The sequence below is a fragment of the Aulostomus chinensis genome, chromosome 3 (genome assembly GCF_037954235.1).
Source record: "Aulostomus chinensis isolate RoL2024-O1b breed Wild chromosome 3, RoL_Achi_v1.0, whole genome shotgun sequence".
Taxonomy (NCBI): domain Eukaryota; kingdom Metazoa; phylum Chordata; class Actinopteri; order Syngnathiformes; family Aulostomidae; genus Aulostomus; species Aulostomus chinensis.
The window spans coordinates 12,890,223-12,913,806 of record NC_141322.1 but is presented as its reverse complement, the minus strand read 5'-3'; the positions used below and the strand labels follow the sequence as shown (position 1 = coordinate 12,913,806).

Here is a 23,584-nt window from a genome sequence, read left to right as displayed (position 1 = left end):
CGGAGCTGTCCACCGCCCGGGCGGGGAGGGAGGTGAGGACCGCTGCTGTCGAAGAGGAGGGGAACTAAACGTGATTCAAGCACCAAACCGAACCTCCGGAGAAGCTGACACCTTTCCGGCCACCTCTCTGTGGGCCAGTGTTTATTTCTACCTGAATTACCATCCCTTCATAGATAATTTAACCTGTGTGCGTGTCAATCACGAAGTCACACATTCTTCTCCTCACGTCCGCGTTGTTCTATACTTGCTAAGTAGGAGCACAAAGGACCGTTTTCTGTGTTTTTCCCTATTTATAGTTCCTCCCCCTCGCTGGAATGTACCACTCGATCTTCCTATAAGGGAGGGGGGAGCTAGAGAAGATGGGTTTGACACTAACCGAGTTCCTAGCGACCCGACTTTACTAGAACCTCCCCAGTATTGTAGCAGAGATTGGGTCAGTCCTGTCAGTTTAAACCGAGAAGACACCCATACCGACTCAAATGCAAAAAATAAAAGGGTGCCAAGAAGCTGGGACGAGGGAACGTGGGTGTAAATAGGCAGCGAGCACTCCTGGTCTCTCTCTCTCTCTCCCCCCCTCTTCTATCTCTCTCTTTCCCTTCTCTCTCTCTCTCTCTCCCTCTCTCTCTCTCTCTCTCTCTCTTTTATGCAATGAACGAGTTATTGGGTAGGACATAAATATAAGGAATCAAAGCCTCCACCGGGACCAACGGCATTGCGCGCTTTTGATATGCGTCTTCGCCAAATGCTACATGTGTTTTCACATCCATGTAAATATTGGCTTTGATAGGACGAGAGCGGAATCAGCTCTGGCACGGCTTGGTTTCGGAGCCAAATTTTGACCAAGACTTCTACCAGCTTTTTCAACGTAAAACGATCCGCCACCATCACCATCTGCTGCTGTTGCACCCATCCCAACTCCCTGGCCGGTGCGAAGATGGCAACTTTAACCAACGGGCAGGTGGACGGCACGGTGCACGGTGTCGGCGTGGTCTCCGCCAGCACGAACGGGCTCGTGAACGGATTAAGTCACAGCCATAGTCCGGCGGGCTGCCCGGCCACCATCCCCATGAAGGACCACGATGCCATCAAACTCTTCATCGGTCAGATCCCGCGCAACCTGGATGAGAAGGACCTCCGGCCGCTCTTCGAGGAGTTTGGCAAGATCTACGAGCTCACGGTGCTCAAGGACCGCTTCACGGGCATGCACAAAGGTGGGTGATATTCTAATTCCTGCACTCTACTGTGGCTCTCGATTTGTTTTTGTGAATTTTGTCACACTTTAGTGGGCGTAAGGATCCTGCGGGATTTGGTGGTAAATACATTTATTCCACTGCTGAAGCCTGTCTGACTTTGTGAATGTCTGAATTTGATTTATTTTCGACTTGAATCTCTTAAGTGCTTTCGGAACAACCGCAATAAGCAAACATGCAAAATCATGTCACGAAACGGGAGTCACGACGGCATGAATTAGTGCTGGTGTTCTTATTTGGGTCGAGTGTGTGTAGGGGAGTTATTCACACATCTAGTCCGGCGGTTGTAAACGTGTTTTCATTCACTACAGCGCTAAATCCAGGCCGTTAACCTCACGTTTTCACGTTGCAATAGCTGGAGGCTGTGTGTTTGATTGCCCGCAGCACCGTGTGCTCTCCGTTAACTGTGTGCGTGCGCGCGCGTGTGTCCTACAACGCTGGGCCTGTAAATCAATTTTAGGTATCAATCAGAGTTTTTTCTAAAGAAAAAAGAACTAGAAAAGTACAAAACAGAATGAATTTGAATGAATGAATTTGCTCCTGCTGAATTGACTCTGCATTAGTGGATTATCCAATAATCTCAAAGTTTTGGTGAGGCCAGAGTTAGATGGCCCTGTGGTGTGACATTAATGGCCAGCCCTGTTCTTTTTGGTGCAACAGGAATGGTGGTGGTATAGTCCTTTCTTATTTTATTTTCCCCTCTCAAGGGAAGGCTTATTCCCTACAAATCACCATCTAATGAGAGGTCACTAATTGATCCACTATACCTGCAGGACATCTCCCAGGAGAGCAAAGTACATTAAGAATAAGTGATCAATTTCCAGGACCCTGACCTCTCTCCTTCCAAGCCCTCATGTAAACAATGCACCATGTGTCAGGAAAAGATTATGATATACAAGTGATTCCAGAGGGTGGAGACTATCTGCAGGCATGGAGGAACCCAAAGAGGTGGAGGGGGAAAGTGGAGGGCTATCTTTTATTAATAGCCCAGCTGTAGTAGCGACCCCCTGTTGGACAGTTAATCACCAGTGGCCCCAGAACTACAGGCATGGCTCACCAGCTGATTCTAAGAACTGTCTCCTCACTGCGATATACGGCCCTGCTTCCCGCTTTCATTAGTGAGTCCCCGCTGCGCTCATATTTTAACTAGCTGGAGGCACTGGCTACTCCCTGGCTCACTAGCTCATCGCAAGCTGTTTGAAGACCACATTCCCTCCGCAGACTCCTAACACCTGAGGTTTCCATACAAGCTGCCCAAATTAGCAGTAAAAGACAGCACAAGCCACAAATAAGAGGGAAAGTGACTGTTGGTTGTGTTGAAGGGGGCACCATTGGAACAGTAAGCTGTACAGCAACAGAAAATAAGTGCAAATGTCAAGTTACTAAGGAGCTAATGCTCATTTTCTTCATGCTCTGTGTATAATTTTATGTTCAAACAAATATTTGCACTCATCTACTGTTTTCTGAACCATTTTCCTGAATTCATCTCAGTCAGAAAACCTTTGCCTCCCCAGTACATTTTGTACAAATGCACATGTCGGAATTAATTTTTGCACAGCCTACAAGCTACACTCTGTCACTACTCTTCTGTCTCCCATTTTCACTTCATACACATTTTTTAAGAGTGCTGCCATCTAGAAGAGACTCATACCGAGGGACTGATGACCCTTTAAGGCGTGAAATGCTCCAGTGGAGTGAAGTCTATAGAAGTGCCCACCAGAAAACTCGTCATTGGTTCTACATCATCCGTTTCATTCTTTGCTTTCCTTCTTTCTCCTTTCGTCTTCACTTTATGTACTTGCACAGACATGTCGCCTGTTCATGACAGTGCCTCGTGTTCTATAATGGATGTCGTACTGTACAAAGCCTCAGCATGAACCAGACAACGGAGATGATCGACTGTTATTGTCATTACAGTTTTATTCTACCTCTAGTTTTAAAGGGACTAAAAATTGGTTACTTTCATGACTAACAATGCGGTGCCTCATCTTGGGATGTTGTTGCATCTATTTAACTTTACAAAAGAGACACTTTAACAAAGAAATAAGCATGGTTTCAGCTAGATAATAGAGCTTTTTCAATCGTGCAGGTAATAAAAGAAGCTTATCCTCTTCTACTGTACATCAACAAGCCAAAAGAAACTGCCTTTGCTATGGTAATGCAACCTCTGAAGAAAGAGACCCCTATTATAGCCATTGTCAGCTGTGCCTGTGATTCCGTTGCCATAACCCTCCCCATAATGACTCCATGTATCACTAGTAATCTAGTCTTTAGGATTCTGTCCCCTTGGAATTGAGGGGTGGAGGGAGCAGGGAGGAGGGGAGTATGGGACAGGGGTCTGCAGGGCCTGTGAGCGGGTGCAGGGACACCAGTGCGGGCCTACGTTCTCCCAATGATTTTATTTCTCTCCCCTCTGCGACCGAGCCATGCTAATAGAGGCCATTTATAATGGTCACCGGCTGCTGCTGCCGCTGCCGCCGCTGCTGCTGCTGCTGCTGCTGCAGCTTCCAAGCGAGAAGCACGGCTAGCACAAAGAGCCATCCCTTCTGTTTTGAAATGCAGCATGGGAATTGGGGATCTATTAAAGAAGAGAAGGTGTAGATATGATTGCTAGCATTATTCATCAGCCATATTTAATATAATAATCAGTGGAGCAGTTGAGCTGCGAGGATGCGGGCCAGGCTTTCAACTAAAGATGTTCACGGTGGTTAGTGTCATGGTGTTATCAGGTTGTTTTACTCACCAAAACTTTATTGTTTTTCTTTGTTTTCTCAAGTAAATGCAAATGTGATCAGTTTGTGCTGTTAATTCATTTGGAGCAGGGGATGTATCAGCCGTTGGCCCACATGAAATGCATTAACAACAGCGAACGCTTGAAAAAGTTATAAATATTGAAAGTCACTCAAACTCAAATCAAGTATTGACACAGTTTACACTGAGGACAAACACTTCACAAAGTATTAAAAGTTGCAAGTTCAAATGACACTCAGAGAGATGGGAAACTCACTCAAACTGCAGTGATCAATGATAAAATCCTGGTGGTTTTTAATTTAATATCAATGCTTAAGAAATATATCTATAATCAAACATGCTTTAATATGTTTGAAGTGGAAATACAGTGTAATGACTAATAGTAATCTCATTTAAATTTACCCATACTGCAGATGGCTTATGTTACAGATGGCAGCTATAATCTGTGCTAGTCATAAAGGGAGTTATGGTTCCTCTGAATGTCTATGGTTTTTGATTTTTCAGCCCTTTTAACTGAATATGCAGAAGAAGAGTGCTCAGAGCAGATTATTGGGCTTATCATGTGTGGTAGAGCCAGGACGTTATGATGCCAAAAAACATGAAAGACTCATGTGTTTTAGTGCAGGCAGTTAGGTGTTACAGGTTACATTACAGGACTTCCATCTGCAAATAGAAAGATAAACCCAAATTTGGCTTTGAAAAAAAGAGAGAAAGAAGGGCATTTTTTTCAGTGTTCATTCTGGCCGAATTTCACTCTCGTTGCATCATCCTCTCTGTGGGTTCCTTCTCTCTCCTCCTCTCGCATTTAGTCCAGGATCAGTGTGCGTGCATGCCTGTGTGCATGCGTGCATGTGTGTATGTGTGCACGTGCGTGCGTGTGTGTGTGTGTGTGTGTGTGTGCGTGAATGTGTGTGTGTGTGTGTGTGTATGTGTTTATGTGCTCCTCCCTGGACCCTCTCAGCTTTGCTCAGAATGCACGCTCAGGCCCCACATTGTGCCCGGTTTCTATCAAGATGCATCACAATCGATTTTGCGTGTTTTGTCTGGGAGAATGGCAACATGTGTCACAGGGGAGGTCACTCCTCACCAATGTACACCTAACCACCGGCGCCACACCGCACCCACCAACTCTCTTCTGGAACTGCAAAGCAATAAGAGGGGAAACAAGAGGCGGGGCAAGAACAGGGAGTACAGTGAGTCTAATTTGTCAGGAGGACCGTTGTCAAGGCAGCACTGCCTCTGTTGTCCATTATTATTGGAGGGGACTGTCAGATGGGGGCCGGCTGATGGCCGAGCAGGGAGCCAGTTAGTCACAGTGAGAGATGACCGCATGAAGCCGAAGGAGGGGAGTGCTCATGGAGCTCCTGCAAGGATTAGCATGCTAACAGCAGGTTTGGAGTCATGAGGCCTGTCAGGGAGGTGCAGCCCTCTTGCTCCTCTGACCTCAGCGGGCCTCTCATTAAAACCACTGACCTTTACATACACAGAGAGAGAGAGAGAGATAATGTAAAGGGATGGCAGCATCCACCCGTTCATCTCATCTCACCACCTAAAAAATAGACTGAGACACAGAATCAGCACGCTCTCTGCAATGCACACAAAAGTTAAAGTACTTTTATTTCATATTTTCACCCAAAGATATACTCAGCTAGTTTTATTGCCCGTAGCACTTTTCAGATAGCCACTGATTGAAAGCCAAATTTACGTGATCATTTGCAGACCCTTGATAACATTTTATCTTATTGGTTCAGGAGCACATGCACATCGAGTATCATGCAGGAAAAAGGTCCAGTCAGCATATACCAGTGCGTTAGTGTGTACTTAATGGTTAATGGTTCCACGTGGCAAAGTCATGGTTCACTGTGGAGGGAAATGCTGACCCTCCAGTGGGGGGACTGCAGATGATTTGTAGCCACAGTTACAAGTCAGAGAGGCTGTAGATACACGCTACAAATAAAAATGTTATCTCTACCAATGTTGAGACTGATAAATAAATACTTACATGTGCAGATTTATACTGTATGTAGCCTGCAGAGAAAAAGTTTTGTGGGGGGGTTTTTTTCTTCTTTTTTTTTCTGCACACACAAACTCCTCAGTCAATAGCCCAGAGCTGGGTTAAATTAAATGTTTCGACAATATTTGCCCTTTTGTTTTCCATAAAGACAGGCTAAACAACTGCTCTTCCTTCTGCTTTTTTGATTTCCTGTTGCTACAGTACATTCAAGGGTGTAGAAGTCAGAAGATGATATGACAAATGCCCTTTGAGGAGACAAATATTTTCTGTTTTCAAGGCTCTTCTTACATCAGCTAAGTATTATTTGGATTTGTGTTGAATTTCTATAAAATATCTCTTTAATTTTGAGCTACTCTTAATACTACGTCCATGGCCGCCTGCTTCAAATGCTGGTGGCTGATTCTTGACATAGGAAATGCAATTCTTTTGAAATGTTGGAAAGTCTTACACTATGGTTTCGGAACTCAGATTTTGTGTATTCACTCAAGTCAGAATTACAAATATTTATAGCAGACTGGGAGAAAAGCAACTAATTTTTCCAAGTTTTAAATACGTATGTACTTCAGGACAAGGATGCTGAACTGAATAAAAGAAATGTGATCATGTTCTCTCATTCTGCTTCCATAACAGGATTCTTTATAGTGACCCAGTACTCAGCGCGCTAACATTAGGTCCTAATTTGACTCATTTCCTTCCATTTTTTTGTGGCCTTTATGTATCTCCAGTTAGGTGGAGCTCCATACTTTCTCCTCACCATTTTTTTTGTTCAACAGTCAAAAGGTTATGAATCTTCTCTTATCATTCATAGAGAAGCCAGAGGGTGGGGGTGGGGGGCCAACCTACCCTAGCTTTGAGACCGAGGGGTACAAAACATGCATCCAAAGAGCCAAGCTAATGTTTTATGCATCTTCCACCACACTTCTCAAATCCCGAGGTCACCCACACTAGTACTTCACCAGCCCTTTGGAGTCCTGCATACAGGGGTCATCCTAACTTGGAGGTCAGTCATACGGCTCACACAGAAGCCCCCCCCCATCCTGATCTTGATCACCTTGATCACACGGGATCCCAAACATGCTATCGGACCGCTTGTTGGCTACGCTACAGTGTTGAATTGGAAACTGATGTTTTGTTGCCTTTCGGATTAGAGCTACTGCCTCCTTTTATCGCGCTTTGCACAGTCAGGAGGCATTATGATAGGGAATGTTGTAATATCCGCCGCTGGTATCTGTGTGTGTGCAGTACACGTGTGTTTATACATGTTCCCCTGACATTTATCATGTATGTTCATCCTTTTATGTGCATAAGTTTCAGATGTATGTGCTGTGTGCAAGTGTGTGAGTGTGTGCCAGCACGCACAAGATTATATCACAGGAAGGAGAGCTTCTCAGGCCTTGTAGCAGTTCAAAAGTAATGTTCTATTGTATCTTTTTATGGTTAATAGTAGTATTAATATTTTAGGTCCAAACGAGACTGGAACCCTCAGTATGCAGATGAAAATAGGACCAGCTTCAGCGTTCGACTGCTGAAGCTCTCGACGAGGAAATGGCAGCATGACACTGCAGCAATATGAAAAATGGACCTTAATTTTGTCTCAGCGAATGGTGGCAGTGGTCAATTAATATATATCCAGCAAGCAATAACTCTGCTGGGCTCCACATGCCATTTATTCATTTTGAGCTCAGTCTAATGAACTTTTGTCTGCTCCAATATCTTTTTTTTTTTTTTACAGTGTTTTCAAGGTTGAGTTCTCTTTTAATACCACAGAGAAATTAAATTATGACCTTTCTGTAAACATCCCTTAGTACTTCCCATTTACACATACTCTGATTACCTTTTTAGCCCATCCACATTTGGCCCTGTAGAGATTTATCATTCATACAAAGTTGAATTGATGTTTATTCTCAACAAATGCACAAGCGTAACCCACTGTGGCATATCTGGGCCTGTCTGCCGGGATACTCTTAAACAGGGATTACATGAGTCTTGTACTATTTGTCCCCGACAGAAAGCATGTCAAATACTGTTGAGCATGTGTGACTTGTCAAGCTAGAGACTCCTATTTAGCCCTTTCTGAATGCATGCATGCAGTGACTGCCAGGTTTGAGTGTCCCTGATTCAATCCACTTTCTTCCCATCTCCCTTCATGCCTATTTCATGTCCCCAATTAAAAATGCACCACGTTGACTTGTAAAAGGAAGGTGGGAATGGAGGTTAGGGCTTTCCAAAGATCTCTCTCAATTATTCAAAGCCAAGAGTGATTCAGAAAATGGAGGAGGATTAATAAGTCATGCAGAAGTTTTCCAGGGTTTGGGTTGCAAATCTAATTAAAGATGTGCTGATGAAACTGGCAGAATTATCAACCAAAAGAGGATGTTTGTTGTAGATTAGGTGTGGCAAGTTTGACTCCCAGAGTCATCTAATATATTACTGCTCTTTATCAGATGCAAGAACATCTGAAGTTAGCAACTCTAAATCTTCTGACTGTCAATTCCCTGCTAAGAATTATGTTTAGCTGGCAAAGACCTGAGTGGCATAAGGCATCAGATCAGCTTTGAATGTTTATTTCAAATTTTGCATCTGTTTCGGCATACCCACTGGGTCCATATCATTCCATTTTCATTCCTCAAAACTGTGCAGATGAGTGCTTTTCACTATCAGATATTACCATTCAAATCATTTTGGCATCACATTCAGGGAAGGTACATCAAGGCTTTATCCTATTATGCTGGTTGGAGAGCAGATAGACCAAAACATATCACTGCAGAGGGAGATGGTGCAAGAGTGCGTAAAACGACAAGGAGCTGGAGACAGAGAGAGACGGCGGAATAGAGAGATGTTGAAACAGGGCTGATGTAAGAGAATGTGTGAAAAGAGGTGAGGGAGATCCATAGACGAGGGTGTGTGTGTGTGTGTGTGTGTGTGTGTGTGTGTGTGTCTGTGTGTGTGTGTCTGTGTGTGTGTCTGTGTGTGTGTGTGTCTGTGTGTGTGTCTGTGTAGAGCCAGAAAAAAAAGAATATCAAAAGGCAGACAATAAAAGGAAGAGAGCAGAGATTGTCGAGAGGTACAGACTAAACATGGAGGCACTGAGAGATTGTTCAATGACAATGAGCTAGAGGAGGAGAGGGAAGGAAGAGGGACGGGCCTGAAAAGAAGGCAAAGAAAATGACGGAGAGAGAAGCAGAATGAGTGAGGGAGTCCCAGAGACAGATGTCGCCCTCACTGGCCCCAGCAGATTGATAGCTTCTGGCCCAGTTCCATGCCAAGCTCTGACCCCTCCGTCCTCTGCTGTAATTTATAGGCTGCGTTTTGCCATATTTAAGGTGCTACTCTCTGGCCATCATGGCCTGAGAAAGAGAGCGACCTTCCTGGGAGGAGAGCAGAATTAGACCCCTGCAGCTTCCAGCCGTCCCGGGGTAAAGAATCAAGCTCCCTCCATTAGAGCAGCATCTTTGACAACAGGTTAATGAGATGTTGGTCGTGTGTGTGTGTGTGTGTGTGTGTGTGTGTGTGTGTGTGTGTGTGTGTGTGTGTGTGTGTGTGTGTGTTCTGCATAATACCGCTTGCAGTTTGCTCATGTTTTTCATGTGCATTAACTTTTGCATTTGCAAGGATAACAGCAGCTCCTTGTATTTCTGTTCATGTTTAGGTCAGAACTTGTACAAAGCAGAATTACAAAGAGTTTGAGCAGCGCTGAAATCGTTATATTGTATCATCTTTGTTCAAGGACCTCCAAATAATACAGGCTTTTTTGGATAGTTACTTCATTTATAAGTATTGATTTAAAAATGGACATGAAAATTAAATTCTAGGGAATTTATCCTGGCGTGTGTGTCAGTTCAGTTTTACCAAGGGCGATATTTCTGAAGCTTTTATGTGTCTTACAGAGATAAAGAAAAACTGTTGTCACTTAATATAACACACACACACACACACACACACACAATCATCATGGAAAGCCCGTCTCTGCTTCATATACCGCATGGTTTTCTTTCCCAAATAAGAGACAACTGTCCATCTCAGGAGTCCATCAACTAAAGTTTGAAATTGTTGAAATAAAATAGCAATATATGATGGAGGGATTGAGTTCAGATATTACAGAAACAGCAAATAACAAACACAATGGACTACATTGCTGCTGCTGACGCCCTGATGAGTGCGCTCTTTTAGTTGTTTACTTTGCAGTGTCTTTATTTTTATAAGTGGTTTTTCCCCTTGCCTCGAATTTCTTTTCATCAGATATAAAAAAAAGCTTTTCTTTAAATTATATTAGTTTTTTTCAGTACTGTACATCTTGAAGTATTGTGTGTGTGTGTGTGGGGGGGGGGGGGTTGTTTTGGTTTTTTGGGGTTTCTTTAGCATCCTGATGAGTGAGTGGGATTGCTGGGACTCCCAGGTACGGTCGCATCATCCGTGATGACCAGTAGTTTCCAGGTTTCTGATTGCTGCGTGTTATTAGCACAGTCACCTGGACTGTTTACAATACAAACCCGTTTTTGGAATTTGTGGCTATTGGAAAGAAAAACAATTTGGTTTACAGCAGGTTTAGCCTGAATAAATGTTTAGCAGATTTTCCACTGTATTTACAGCAATGGGAAAGGAGATCAACAGGAAATATTCAGCATGTCCTCACCTTTGACCAGGGTCAGGCTGTCACGTGACTTCCTGTAGTTTGTTTACGACAGACTTGAACAGGTCAGTGCTTCAATGCTTACTTCCAACTGAACTCCTGAACATATTTAGTTGTTTCAGCACTGAAATGAAAACTGTTTCCTCAGTCTCTAAGAAATGAGGTTTTTGTTTTTTGCTGTCCCCCTTGTTGTCAATGAATAATTATAAAATAACATTTTTTAAACAACAAAACATCATTGGCCACCCTGTCGAACCAGGGTTTCTTCAGCGCTGTCTCTTACTTTAGACACTCTGTGCCCCTACCGCAGAATAGAATGCTTAAAGGTGATGATGTATAAGTGCAAGTGTCCCAGTTTCCTTCCAAAGTAATCCAACTAGAACTATCTGGTTTCTCAAAACAAGGTATCTGAATTTGGGATACACAAAAGTGGGATACTCAAAAACCCGGACACTATACTCAAGTGCATGTAACCACAACATTGACCTGGCTGATTATGACATGATTTGTTGTTGCCTTGGTCTACTTCAGAAGCTAATTCTGCTCAGATTGTTGGTCTAAATTTAATGAAAGAAATCCGTGTTTTGCTCTGCAGTTTCTAGTCAAATAATCATGGCCTCATGTTTATCTGGAATAACTGTGCAATGAGTGCTACCTCAATGCACAAATCAGCCCAGGGAATGATCTGGACAGAAAGCCTTCAGCAAATTATTACAGATTTGCAATTTAATGGCTTCTGAGGTCTCTTCCAGCCCCACACAGGTTCCCAACGAGACAGAGCTTATTAGTTTGGTCCTTTAATCACAGAACAGGAGATGGGAATCCTGGCCAAACCTATACATACCCTGCTTCACTAGCTGTGGAATGATTTCAGGGGGTTTATAGATAGACGCAGAGAAGTCTGTGCGCGCGCGCATGTGTGTATGTGAGTCTGTGAGCTTTCGTTAGTTGATAAGCTTTGCTTCCCCCGGAGCAACAACAGTATTTGTGTGTGTGAGCGTGGGAGAGAGAGTGAGGGAGAGAGAAAGAAAATATTCCTCTATGGATCGTTCATCAATACCATGTGGGCGCGCCGGGCAGTGGCAATTAATTTAGCATAGGCTCACAACTTCACAAACAAAAATGGAAATTAGTTTCCAATGTCATGTTCCAAAATATTTCCATTACAATTGCTTTTAATTAAAGTTTAAATTTAAAAATGCAAAAGGAAACACAATGGAAATCTTAATTAAACTAAAACATTTTTTTTCACCAAAGTAAATAATTTACTGTCCATTCAGCTAAACCAAAAAAGTTCTGCTCTTAAAAGTTCTGCTCTTTCAAAACAAAGGTGACTAAATGTTCCCTTACTGAAGCCTGAAAATAAAAGCTTCCCGATTTACTACACATTCAAAATTACAATGAAGGTGCATTAATAATGATCAGCTAATGTTTAGTTGCAATATAGAAGAATGCTGAAAAAGTTGAACTTCAGCGAGCTAAGCATTTATTAATGCTCTTTGTCTTTATGACCCTCATTTTAAAGTGGGGAACATGTAACCCTTCATTTCACACATAGTTCCACTCATCTTTGCAGTAACCTATAAAGTTAACATGAACTAGTTAACATAAATAACTAATGATTAACTAAAGGTTGACCAGCCACTATTAATATGCCCTTACGGTAAAGTTTTACCGCTGAACAGTTTCAGGATTTGTTTCTATTTGTAGAGGGAGAAGGAATTCATTTTAGACAATTACATAACTTTTATGATTTGTAGCAGCCAGATTGTCAGAAGGTGTTTGGGAGTCATTTCCCACAGCTACTGATTAATGTGCCATCGATGCAAAATGTAAAGACTCTCGCTCCAATTTGCCTTTCAATGTCCCAATTTGTCCAAGAGGAAGCCAAGCTTTCTAAATGAGCTGTATGAAAGTGACTGCCGAAGGGGATGAATATATATAATTATCTGCGGCTGGAGCACCAACAAAGGAACTCTAAAAAATCAACTTTGTGCGCCAAAGGCTTTATTAGTCTGACAACAACAAAATGTCCCCCCAACTTTCAGGCAGGAAAAAAAATGAAGGTTTCTGTAAAGCAATTACAAGCATGCAGCTGCTCAACCACTATCTGTTTGGGATTAGACACTATTTAATGTGCTAATGTGAATATGCTGAGGTGTTAATGTTATGTTAGTGAATTATTAGGTGATTTAAGAAATGGCTGGCTGCTGTTTTGTTGGTTTTACGCACTGACACGTTAGAAAGGACGGATAACTGTGTTTACATTGCATGTGTAAATCCCTGAATGTCTTTCATCTGTCCTTCCTGTAGCGACTAGCGGTCCATGTTAGCTTTGCAAACATCTTAATTGTGTTAAATGGAGGAAAAAAAAGGTGGGGGGGGGATTAAAAGCCATTAATGTGTGTTGTGTGCTATTCCCGGGATGGAGCTTTTGTTCACTTTGGCAAGGCAGACGAGAGAGTTTCTCCTTGAAACTCAATGCACACAAGAAACATTGTCATTATGCCGAGCTAAAATGTTGCTGCCTCTCACTCTTAACATTTTATTCTCTGTCAGACTTGCTTTGCTCGTCTTTGCATTTCTTTTTGTGATTGCCTCTCTCCATCCTTCTTACTGTCTTTGTGTGTCACTCCCATTTTCTCTCTGTCTGTCTCTCTCTTGCTTTCTCTTTGTAGCACTGTCTCTCTCCATCGCTCTCTCTCTCTCTCTCTCTCTCTCTCTCTCCCCCTCTGTCTGTCTGTCTAAGCGTCAGATAAGCTCACTGGGGGAGACTTTAGAGGACTCTCCATCTGTGTATAAATAGCTCTGGATGAATTATTGAGGGACCTGGGGTTGCTAATAATCCCGCAGGACCCATCTGACAATGACACAGAAGATGGAGGGAAAACAATTACGCAGGCTTTCTCCTTCAGAAGAGTGGGAATGGGGATGGGAGGGGAGGGGGGTCTCGGCGGCCTCTGGGAGCCTCCTCGCGGGGCCCAACATCTTGGCTAATAAACCCAATTAAGTCTCCGGAATCAATCGGAGCCCCAGGGGCATTCTTTCTCTTCCTTCCCTGAACACCATGCAACAACAGGAAGTGTAGTGATTCATGTTCCCCCTTCTGCGTTTGGATTGTCCTCTCATCTCCATCTTGCAGGTTGGCAAGGCAGACGGGACAGGACAGGATGTCCGCCGAGGCAGGATAATAGGACAGGGAAAGGAAAGGAGAAGAGAGAATAGAGGTGCGCAGAAGAATATTAATGGTAGTGTTTATACTGTAAGTGTTTCACCAGGAGGACGAGACATGGGACCACTCCCATGATGAGTTAAAGTACACATCTGATTCATCTGTAAACGGGTCGTTTTGATTTGATTAACTGGGTCAATCCCCGACCTTTGATAGACGTGTTCCGGACATCTTCTGTAACCTTCTATATTTGAAGCTGCGATGTGCTACTGCCGTTATGAACCAAATGACCTGGATTCCTTTTGTCTCGCTACATTTGATATTGCACTCTAATGATTCACCATCTTAACACTCTGGAGAGGAAACTTCAGGACTGAAAGATTCTGTAAAAGTTCCTGTTCGATACCAACAACATTTTTTGATACAATTGGCTTTTGCAATCTGTGTCGGTCTGTTTACAATTAGTGACAACTTGGGTTGGTTAAATTAAGAAAGATAGTCAGTGTAATGCCAAGTTCTTCTTTGGGATTACAAAAAAGGAACACTGACCAAGCTGCTGTCCGCACGCAAACTTTACACCTCGCCACAACGGGCAGACAACCACTTGAACCGGTGCTGAATGCTCGCTATGGAGATAAATCAGGAGGTGAAGAATTATCCAATACAGGCAAAATTTGTAGGCACACTGGGCTGCTGCATTCTGTCTTGTACAGTAATAAAGCACACAAAATCAATGAGTAGGTGAAACAAGACATTCAGCTTTAAAGGGCTGTATTGTCTGGTTTAAAGAGGAATAGTTTCCCAGATAAAACCAAAGAATAGGAAAAGTCAAATAAGATATCCTCTTTGTCCTACCTATTTCCTCCAGACATAATTCAATTTCACCGCAATTGGAGATATTTTCTCATACTTAAATTTAGTTCCAGGTGCATTATAGGGAAGAAAATATCCAAAAGTCCAGATTGCAGCCGTTTCCATCCCTTTTGTTGCACACATATGAAATGAGTTCTCGGCCAGGAGTTATTGATGCCACATCGTCTTTAAGATAAGTGTATTAAATGTCCCACAAAAATAAGCCCAGAAATGGAGGACACACTGAAATATAAAAATATCTGCCATTCGTCACGGCGTCCTGCCCTTGACATCTGCACTAAAACAAAACCACTCCGCCAATATCAACTAGAAAAAGGTAGCATGTTTGATTTCACTCAAATCTGTCACATGCAAATAAAAGCAGCTAATAAAAAGTTTGGTTGCGTGTGTGTTCTCCCTCCCTGCCTCATAGACAACAGCAGGAATGGTGAGTGGAGACAAAGAGGCGCAACATGTCAGTTACCCATCTCAGCTTCATCTCCCAGACCTTTGTGTTGTTCAACATTGTGTTAAGATTAATCACCTGGATGAAGTTGTTAAAGAAAAAAAAATCAACTTCTTGATTGCTGTTAAATAATCAATATCAATCATTATCAATTAAAATATCAATATCCGCCATCACAGTGATTTATTCAGCTTCATCACCTAGCATTTCTGCTGCCAGGCTTTCCTTTCGTTTTCCCTGCCTGATGCACGTCTGGTTTGAAGGGACGTCTTTGCATGTTTAATTTATATTGCTTTTAAATTTAAGATTTTGTGGGCTCTACAGTAGTTAGCGCTGTCACCTCGCAGGGAGTTCAGACCTGCGGGCTTCAAAGTGTGGAGTTTGCATACATGGTTCCTCACACAGACCAAAAACATGCAGGAGAATTCATTGTAGGTGTGTCTTGTTTAGAGTATATCTCCATTTTACGGTGTGTTAGATAATTCTCCATTCTCCAGCCCTGCTTCCAAGGTTTGACAATATTTAGATCTGGATCATGAAAGCCTTCTTCTATACTTCTGGCTCAATATGGATAAAAAAAACCTCTCAGAAACAAACAAGAAAACAAAAAAAGACCCTCCTGCAGCAGGTTAATGTATCTTGAATTCACGTATTTTTTTTTGCTCCTTATTAGGACAAACGGACCAGAATTCAAGAATCTCCAAATAAAAACAGGATTTAATGTCGGTGCAATAAATGATAGACAGTTATGAGCAGAAGAATTTTTCCTGTGGGAAACACTGAGCAGCTTTGATTAGTTTGGCATGAAGGTCAAAAGCCACAAATGTCGATCCGTCATCCATTGTACAATTGTTTTCTCATTTCCTCGAATGGTACATAAAGGTTGGTGTTCATCTTAGGACTCATTACAGATGATTAAATGTTAATTATTCATATCGTGAAAAGCTAAAATTGGTCCTCTCTAACATTTCCTGACAAAATGGCTGAAGTAGGAAGAAGCTGTTACTCTGCCTGTAAATTTGGGACAGTTCGAGACTTTCAAAGTAAGTGTGTGTGTGTGTGTGTGTGTGTGTGTGTGTGTGTGTGTGTGTGTGTGTGTGTGAGAAAGAGAGAGAGAGAGAGAGAGAGAGAGAGAGAGAGAGAGAGTTAGTGCATAAGCATTCCTTTCTGTATGCTGTTTGATTTTGCAGCATGAGAGCCAGAGCACCACATGTGAGTCCAGTTTGTGTGAGTGTGTATGTGGGAATGTGTGTACAATTGCGTGCGTTTTTCCATCCCGACCCTCAAGGGGCCTTGTGGGGGGAGTCCGGGGGTGGAGGGATGGAGGTTGGTGGGTGGTGTGGGGGGTCGACACTGTCCTAATGATGCATTTTCTAGTCCATTGATTCTGTGGCTCTGCTCTCCAGTAAATCCTTCACATGCAACACATTAAAGCTGGCCCTTTTTCCTCCTTCGCCAATCGATTAGCACAGCTTAGAGACAGCCACTCTGGGAAGCAGGGCGAGAGATGCGACTTGTTATCTTCAGGGACTCTCTCTCTCTCTCTCTCTCTCTCTCTCTCTCTCTCTCTCTCTCTCTCTCTCACTCTCTCTAATACACATTTTTTGAAGGTTCTCATTCATTCTTGCACGTTTTTGGTTCAAGAAACAAATGCGTACTTTGTCATAATCTATTTAAGGTTGTGATTCGAAACGGCCTCAAACGTTCTGAACACATTTGCTATTAATACTTGTAATCTCTGGATTACTGGATGTATTTTAATAGGGAGGGTGCCCTCATCCGACACTCTTTAGTTTTTAACAGGATCTTTGTTTTTTTTGTGGGTTTTTTCAAGTCACCCACAAGCAAAGTCTGAAATTACACATGCTGAGCACCAAACTCGGATAAGACACGAGCAGGTAAATGTTTGTACTAAAACAGTACGAGTAGAGAAGGATGCTGAGAATCTCTACTACTGCCTCTATAGGTGCGCTACTCCTGTCCTCTGCTGTCTGTACCGTAGTTTGACACACGCTCATGTACTCCGGTCACTTTGGGACAAAGACGCGCACTCATATAGGTCACTTTCACACAGGAAGACACCCAGACCAACTATCAAGCGCTGGCAACTTCCTCAGAATTTGTGTAAAAAAAATAATATCTGAGGTAAGAAGTAAAGTAAAGACATTTTATTCAAATACAAGTCCAACTGCTGGTGTTGTATAACTGAGATGCAACAATACAAGTGAGCATCACATCGTGTGCAGCGCTGGATGGTTTTAACCAGCACTGCAACTCTCTTCACCAGCTTGGCATGAACACATTCAGTTCGACTCTTAAGTAGTTACTGATTTAGCATAATTTGTAATCACCTTTGTAAATCAGTGGATTTTATTCCCAATTTAGATCGTTTTAGGGGCCTAAATTTAGGAGTGGTTTTTTGGTTTTTTTTTGCATGAAACGCACAGGTTTGAGTTTAACTTGACGCCCTCAAATCAACCAGGACAGTTTTCGCACGATGATAGTGTAATAAGAAAGCGATATAGTCACAACTGGTACCACTGTTGTTTCAGAAATACTGAAGCAGCTAAGAAAGTTTTGACCTTTGGAGAGTCATTTATAACCTGGGTACAGTTGGGGGCCTGTCCTCCATAGAGGTTCTTGTTCCCTTGAAAGGCCACTATACATCTGCATAGTGGTCGATAGGAGAGCTGGAGCTGCTATTATAGTCTATTGAAAAAGAATTCTCCTCTTCTTCTATAATACTGCCCCTTAGTTCTGCCTCACTCTGCTGAAATAATATCATACTCAAGACCGGCAGTCATTAGTCCCTGAAACAGCTCCTGAATTTTAAGGCCTGTTTTACACAATGAAAAAAATGGCTTGATGTGGTCCCTGAACAGTAATTGAAGTTTTTTTTCTTTTTCTTTTCTTTTTTTTTTTTTTTTGGTCCCTGTTCACACACTGTACAGTGCAGGTTCTGAGCTCATATTGTCAGCTTCAAAGTGCTTTTTTATTTAATCAGGCTTTACAGCTGCCAACTAAATGTTTTAAGATGATACGGCGAGGAAGTAGTAGTGTTCCTGGAGACTTTGCGTGTCCCCTAAAATACCCGCTGTCCTCTGTGTCGTTTTTTTTTTCTTCTTCCATTGTGAGTAATGATCTGAAAGGTCAGCAAAGGTGAAGGGGATATGAGTAACTGCTGCTCACTTTATTGAATTACTCTTTCTGACAGAGAGAACAGTGAGGGGCTGTGTCATACGCTCCCTCACTGGATACCAGATTCAAAGGGAGAGATATATTTAACTCGGATTTGCTGGAGATTCTAAAGAAGGGACTTAGCGACATCTAACAAGGAACCCTTCCCACTCCAGGTGTGCAGGAGAACCTACGGTGGCCTGTAGGTGACTATGCTCATTACTAGCGCTGTTCACAAATTTTCTAAAACTGAATATACATTCAAAATGTAATTACGATCATTAGCAAGTGAAAAATGAACATTCAGAGGTTCAGCGGACAAAACTCACAGTCTGGTATCACAAGACCTGAGTGCTATTAACCAGGACCAACCACCAAAAGGCTGTGAAGAAGGAAAAGATGGAGAAGAATAAGAGTCTGCCATTCCTAATGTGATGATCCAGTAGGTCAAGAGTGACGAGAGTTACCAAACTTCAGAGGGAGCAATCTTCACCCTGAGCCATCTGTGGAAATACTTTAGCGGCGTTCACAATACTTTGGATTCCTGACGGAAAATGTTGCAAACAGCTTCAGTTGTGGCTCAAGAAAACTGTGTGGGGGGGAAAGATAATTCTATATTGAGGATGTTTAAATCAGGGTTCTCTTTGCATCTCCCCCTGAGAGCTTCCTCCATAGGGAGTAGAGAGGAGAGAGGTCTGCAGCGACCCTTTGATGACGTTTTACGGTGTGTATCTTTGTTTGTTTCCTTGGTATCGTGAGGTGCGTGTAAATAATTTAAGACTATGTGACGGAACCCAAAGATTAAATGCTATGATATTGAAAAAAACAAACAGGTTTGAAGTCATGTTTTTTTTTAATGTTAGACTATCATGTTTGATACTCTGACCTGATGATCAAACACCATTTTTGAAAGCCTTTATCACTACCATTCATGACTTCTGAAAAAGAAACTCTTAGGGTATTACTATATTATATTATTATATACATATAAGTATTATTGTTACATGCATATAACAGTTAAATCTGCCAATTATCAACTACAAATAACCTTTGAATGCATTCTCCCTATGTACATACACACAAACACGCACACGTATGTGTGTATATATATATATATATATATATATATATATGTAGATATATATCTATATATATATACACACACACAGAGGCAGTGAGAGATATTTGGGTTGGAGACTTTGTGTATTTCAACAGCGGAGTGTTCTACATTCCACATCAGCCTTTCTGTCTCTTTTTTTTAAGCGAATAGTAACGATCACGTGGTTGATATTGAGTGTCCCAGTTCCGGCAGGACAAAGGCAACTGTGTCATTGTTTCATCAGAATCACTCTTAATTCAGCACATCACTATCCCTCTCCTGCACATAACACTACTCATTTTAACCAGATGACTAACAGACCGAGGCTTTACACACTATTTCTCTGAACACAGTGAGTCTTTACTTTGACCCATTTCAATAGCGCATTGAAGAGTGTTATCTAAGCCTCGGCACTCACAAAAATCCAGTCAGAACATTCTTGTCTTAAGGTAAAGCTTTTAAAAAGGAGAGAAAAACATTCCTCTGTTTATTGAGCAAAGGATGTCCTTGGTCAACTCTTTCAGGCGGAGATAAGTGCTAAGAGAACTGAGGTAGGAGAGACGTGGAAAATTCTATTGACTGACTGAAATTGGACAGCCTCAAACAAAGTTTCATGCCAAAGTTTTTCGAGGCAGAGATCCAAGGCAATGCAGCAAGGAGTTTCAGCTGTGCCGTGGATAAAGCTTTTTAATGCTATTGACTCTTTTTAGGGTCTTACCAAGATGTTCTGAAATATTTAAATGATCACTGGGAGTTTCTGCCCGTCTGTGGCTGGGAATAAAAGGATAGAGTGAGAGGAGGGAACTTTTTATGTCAGCCTTTTACAATCCCGGAATTAATAGGCACAAGATAATTAGAGAATTCCGAGCAATAACTTGTCCCCTAGCTTTCTAGTCTTGGGTGGCGTCAGGCAATTTGTGCTGGTAAAAAGTAATTCATGTGTCTACTAACACTGCACAGCACAAATTCAGGAATGCATTGGTTTCATTTTACTTTTGGCACAATCATAATTAGTTTCGAGGGAGAATTTAGAGAGGGGTGTTGCCTAACTTCCACGCGGGTCACAGAGGACACGTGCCCATATTGTTTCTGGGAAATTAGAGATTATTAATGACAGAAGCAGGTGATCACACTTATTAAACACAGCGACACTAAATATCTGTTTGAGAAAAACTATCCCCTTGTGAAAAATACAGCAAACCTGAACTTAGGGAAGCACCACGACTGCAGCTTTGCTCTGTGGACTTCTGGCAGCCAATAAGATGCCATTAACAAATATGAATCTGTTCATGTAAAAGGTTATAAACATTGTTAGAAATATGAAGGATTGTATTTCTCCTCCAAGGTAGTGTGATGAAGGGCTCAAAGACTTGAATGTCGTTTTTTTTTTTTCTTTGCTTTACCGCTATGGAAGCGGGAATAAAGAACAAAAAAAAGAAAAATCAAGCAAATCATTGGCAGCAGCTATAACCCAAATTATTATTTTAAACATTGTTATCAGCGTTTACCCAGACTTCAGATTCGGTACATCCCTATTTGGAATTTTGCTATTTTTCAACAGGTTAAAAAGTGTCTGCGTCAGGAAGCAGGTCAGTACTGACAAACACTGGAGTTAGCAGTGGAAGAGGTGTGTTCCTAAACCACTACTGACCTTAACTAACACCATAAAACATTATTTTCATTAGTTAATGTTTTTTTAAGAAGCTGTCGTCAGTGAATGATAGCAAATAAAGGTTTCTTAACTTTTAAAAAGAAGTCTTAAAGGTATTAACCACCACCCAGGGAGTTGCATTGTGTGACTGTGTACACGGTGCTGAGAGAAGATGGTGTGTTTCACGAGTGTTGATGGTAAGTTAAACAAACGAGGATGAAAGAAAACATACTTTTTAAGTTAAAGAGAGACAAAGATGGTGATATTCCCAGTCCGTCAACTTGTTGGAAGACTGTCGAGCAAAGACAGCTCATCAAGTCAAGGTTTCCCTCAGTTAACAAGGTCAAAGCTCCATGTGGTCCCACACAGCTGTCGTTTAAATGAGGCCCGGTGACAGTTGGTGCATTTCACCACCGAAGCTCAGGCCTTTTCTTCTTCCCCCACCAGTAAGTATTCATCGTCTTCACCATTCCCTTGTTGCTTTCTTTCATCCTCTCACTTTTCCATCCCCATATTCCTCTCTCTCTGTCTCTCCCTCTCAGTGGGTGTGTGTCCCTTTAGGGTGTCTGCAGCAGTTGAGATAAGAAGCGAGTGTAGGACACAGGGGGATGGTGTTCACAGAAGCTAGGTGATCTTATCTACTCTCTCTCCCTCTCCTACTGAGCATCCCTCACTGCTCTGCTTTTCCTCTCCGCTTTCTCCTCCTCCCCCGTCTCTCTTTTTGCTCTCTTGCCCTTCTTTCTCCCTTCCCTCGACACTCTCTCTCTCTCTTCACCCTCCCCCCCGCGTCTCACACACACACATTCTCTCAGATCCCCTCTGCGCTGCTGTTGATTTGAATTTGAAGTGATGGGAAACCAAATTGGCAGCATTGACAGCAGAAACAAACAGCTTATCTCCCTCTCCTGGGCCAATATTGGTCTTAGTCAGATACTAGAGGCGCTGCCAGCATCGGACTTGTGACAATGATGATAAATTGAACGTTTGTTGACTGTCACTTTTCATGTGTGTGTGTTTATGTGAGTGCCTGTGAATATGGACAGAGGTAGAAAGTAACTTAGCAGTAGTACTGTGCTTACAGGAAATACTTCTTGAACTTATAACTCCAACGTACATCCGTTACTAAGTTTGCAGTATATTTGCACTGCAGCCGTCCAAGTGAATGTCGTGGATCCGAGGCTCACGTGTCTCCTGGGGGACGGCGCCTGCATGTAGTGTTAACACGACGGGCCCGGAGAGGACGAGGAGGTAGCCAAGCTGTCAGCCGCCAGCTCCCACTTCGCCTAATGAGCGAGCGGCCTGTTAATTAAAAACACCAACAGGCGGAGCTCCCCAGTGCATCGCCATCAGGAAGACCCGGGGTTAAAGACGCAGAGTCGAGACGACCGGAGGCATTCTGCATCCTCATACAGAACACATACTGCTGCCCTCCACAATAAATACCCACTAGTATGCAAAAAGAACAAAGCAAAGCTATAGAGCTATAAGATGAGAGGGTTGTTGTTTTTTTTTTTTGTTTATTTTAAGCTACTTTGTTGTTGTTTTTTAGAGGAGGGGTCCTTGATAATTGCACTCAACCCTTGAACAAACTGCCCTTCCTTGAGTTTGTTGCAAGGCTTTGTTTTCTCTTGCTGCTACAATGTCCGTCACGTCCTTAATTTTGAAAAGAGTTTCAAATTTCTGCAAGTATTCTAATCAGAGAGAACTATTGTCCCATGTGAGTGAGTTTTCCTCTTCCTATGAATTTAACTAAATTAGCAAACAAGCACTTTTAGAGTCTATTTGTCTCTAATCGACTCTTGTCACCGCAGCCTATTGTGCAGTCGTCTTTGTAAGTGTTTTATGAAACTGTCAAACACATGAATCATTTTCCTTGATCTGGAGATCGACAGTTTGTCAGCTCTCTGACAGTGGCGCGCGCCTCACTGTCAACAGGGGGTGGCGAGGGAAAGGCTTACACGTTCCCCACGGCTTCTTTTACTGCCTCGCCTCCTGCGTCTCCATCTTCCTTCCACCCCCACATGTCAGCCCAGGTGCTAACAAAACCAAGGATTGTGGGTAGTCTTGGAACATATGGAGCAGAGAGATGGAGAAAAGAAGAGTGGAAGAGGAGGAGGAGGGAGAAAGGGAGGGGGGCTGTCAGGGAAATGTCTATCCCTGTCACAGCAGCCAGAGGAGTGCGATGGATGAATGGATAACTGCTATTTCAGACTGCCAGGGAAAACGCTCAGAGTCACGTTTGATGTGTTTCGTAGCTCTCACGCGACACATTTTCACAAATCTACAAAATGGCAATATCTTTCATTTATTTTTTGCATGCGGATTAGACTGCACTTGTGTACATATGCAGGCCCATTTTGTTCAGTTGCTGAAATGTTGACGATCGTGCACCGACGTACAGAAACACACACACACACACACACACACACACGAACATGAGCAAATTCCCAATGTGATCATGTAGGCCGAGTTTTACAGTAATGGCTGCAGGCCTCGTGTGTGTGTGTGTGTGTGTGTGTGGT

At 42.6% G+C, this 23,584-nt stretch overlaps 1 protein-coding gene across 7 annotated transcripts in view; it reads left to right on the top strand.

Annotated features, from left to right (window-relative positions):
- The first annotated feature begins 494 nt into the window (after positions 1-494).
- celf4 (CUGBP, Elav-like family member 4) overlaps positions 495-23,584 on the top strand; it is a 93,785-nt gene continuing 70,695 nt past the window's right edge. For all 7 annotated transcript variants that reach the window (XM_086198773.1, XM_086198769.1, XM_086198772.1 and 4 more), the window contains exon 1: positions 495-1,211. In XM_086198773.1, coding sequence (XP_086054899.1) covers positions 935-1,211 — 277 coding nt within the window. In that variant the 5' untranslated portion in view covers positions 495-934. The remainder of the gene's footprint in view (positions 1,212-23,584) is intronic.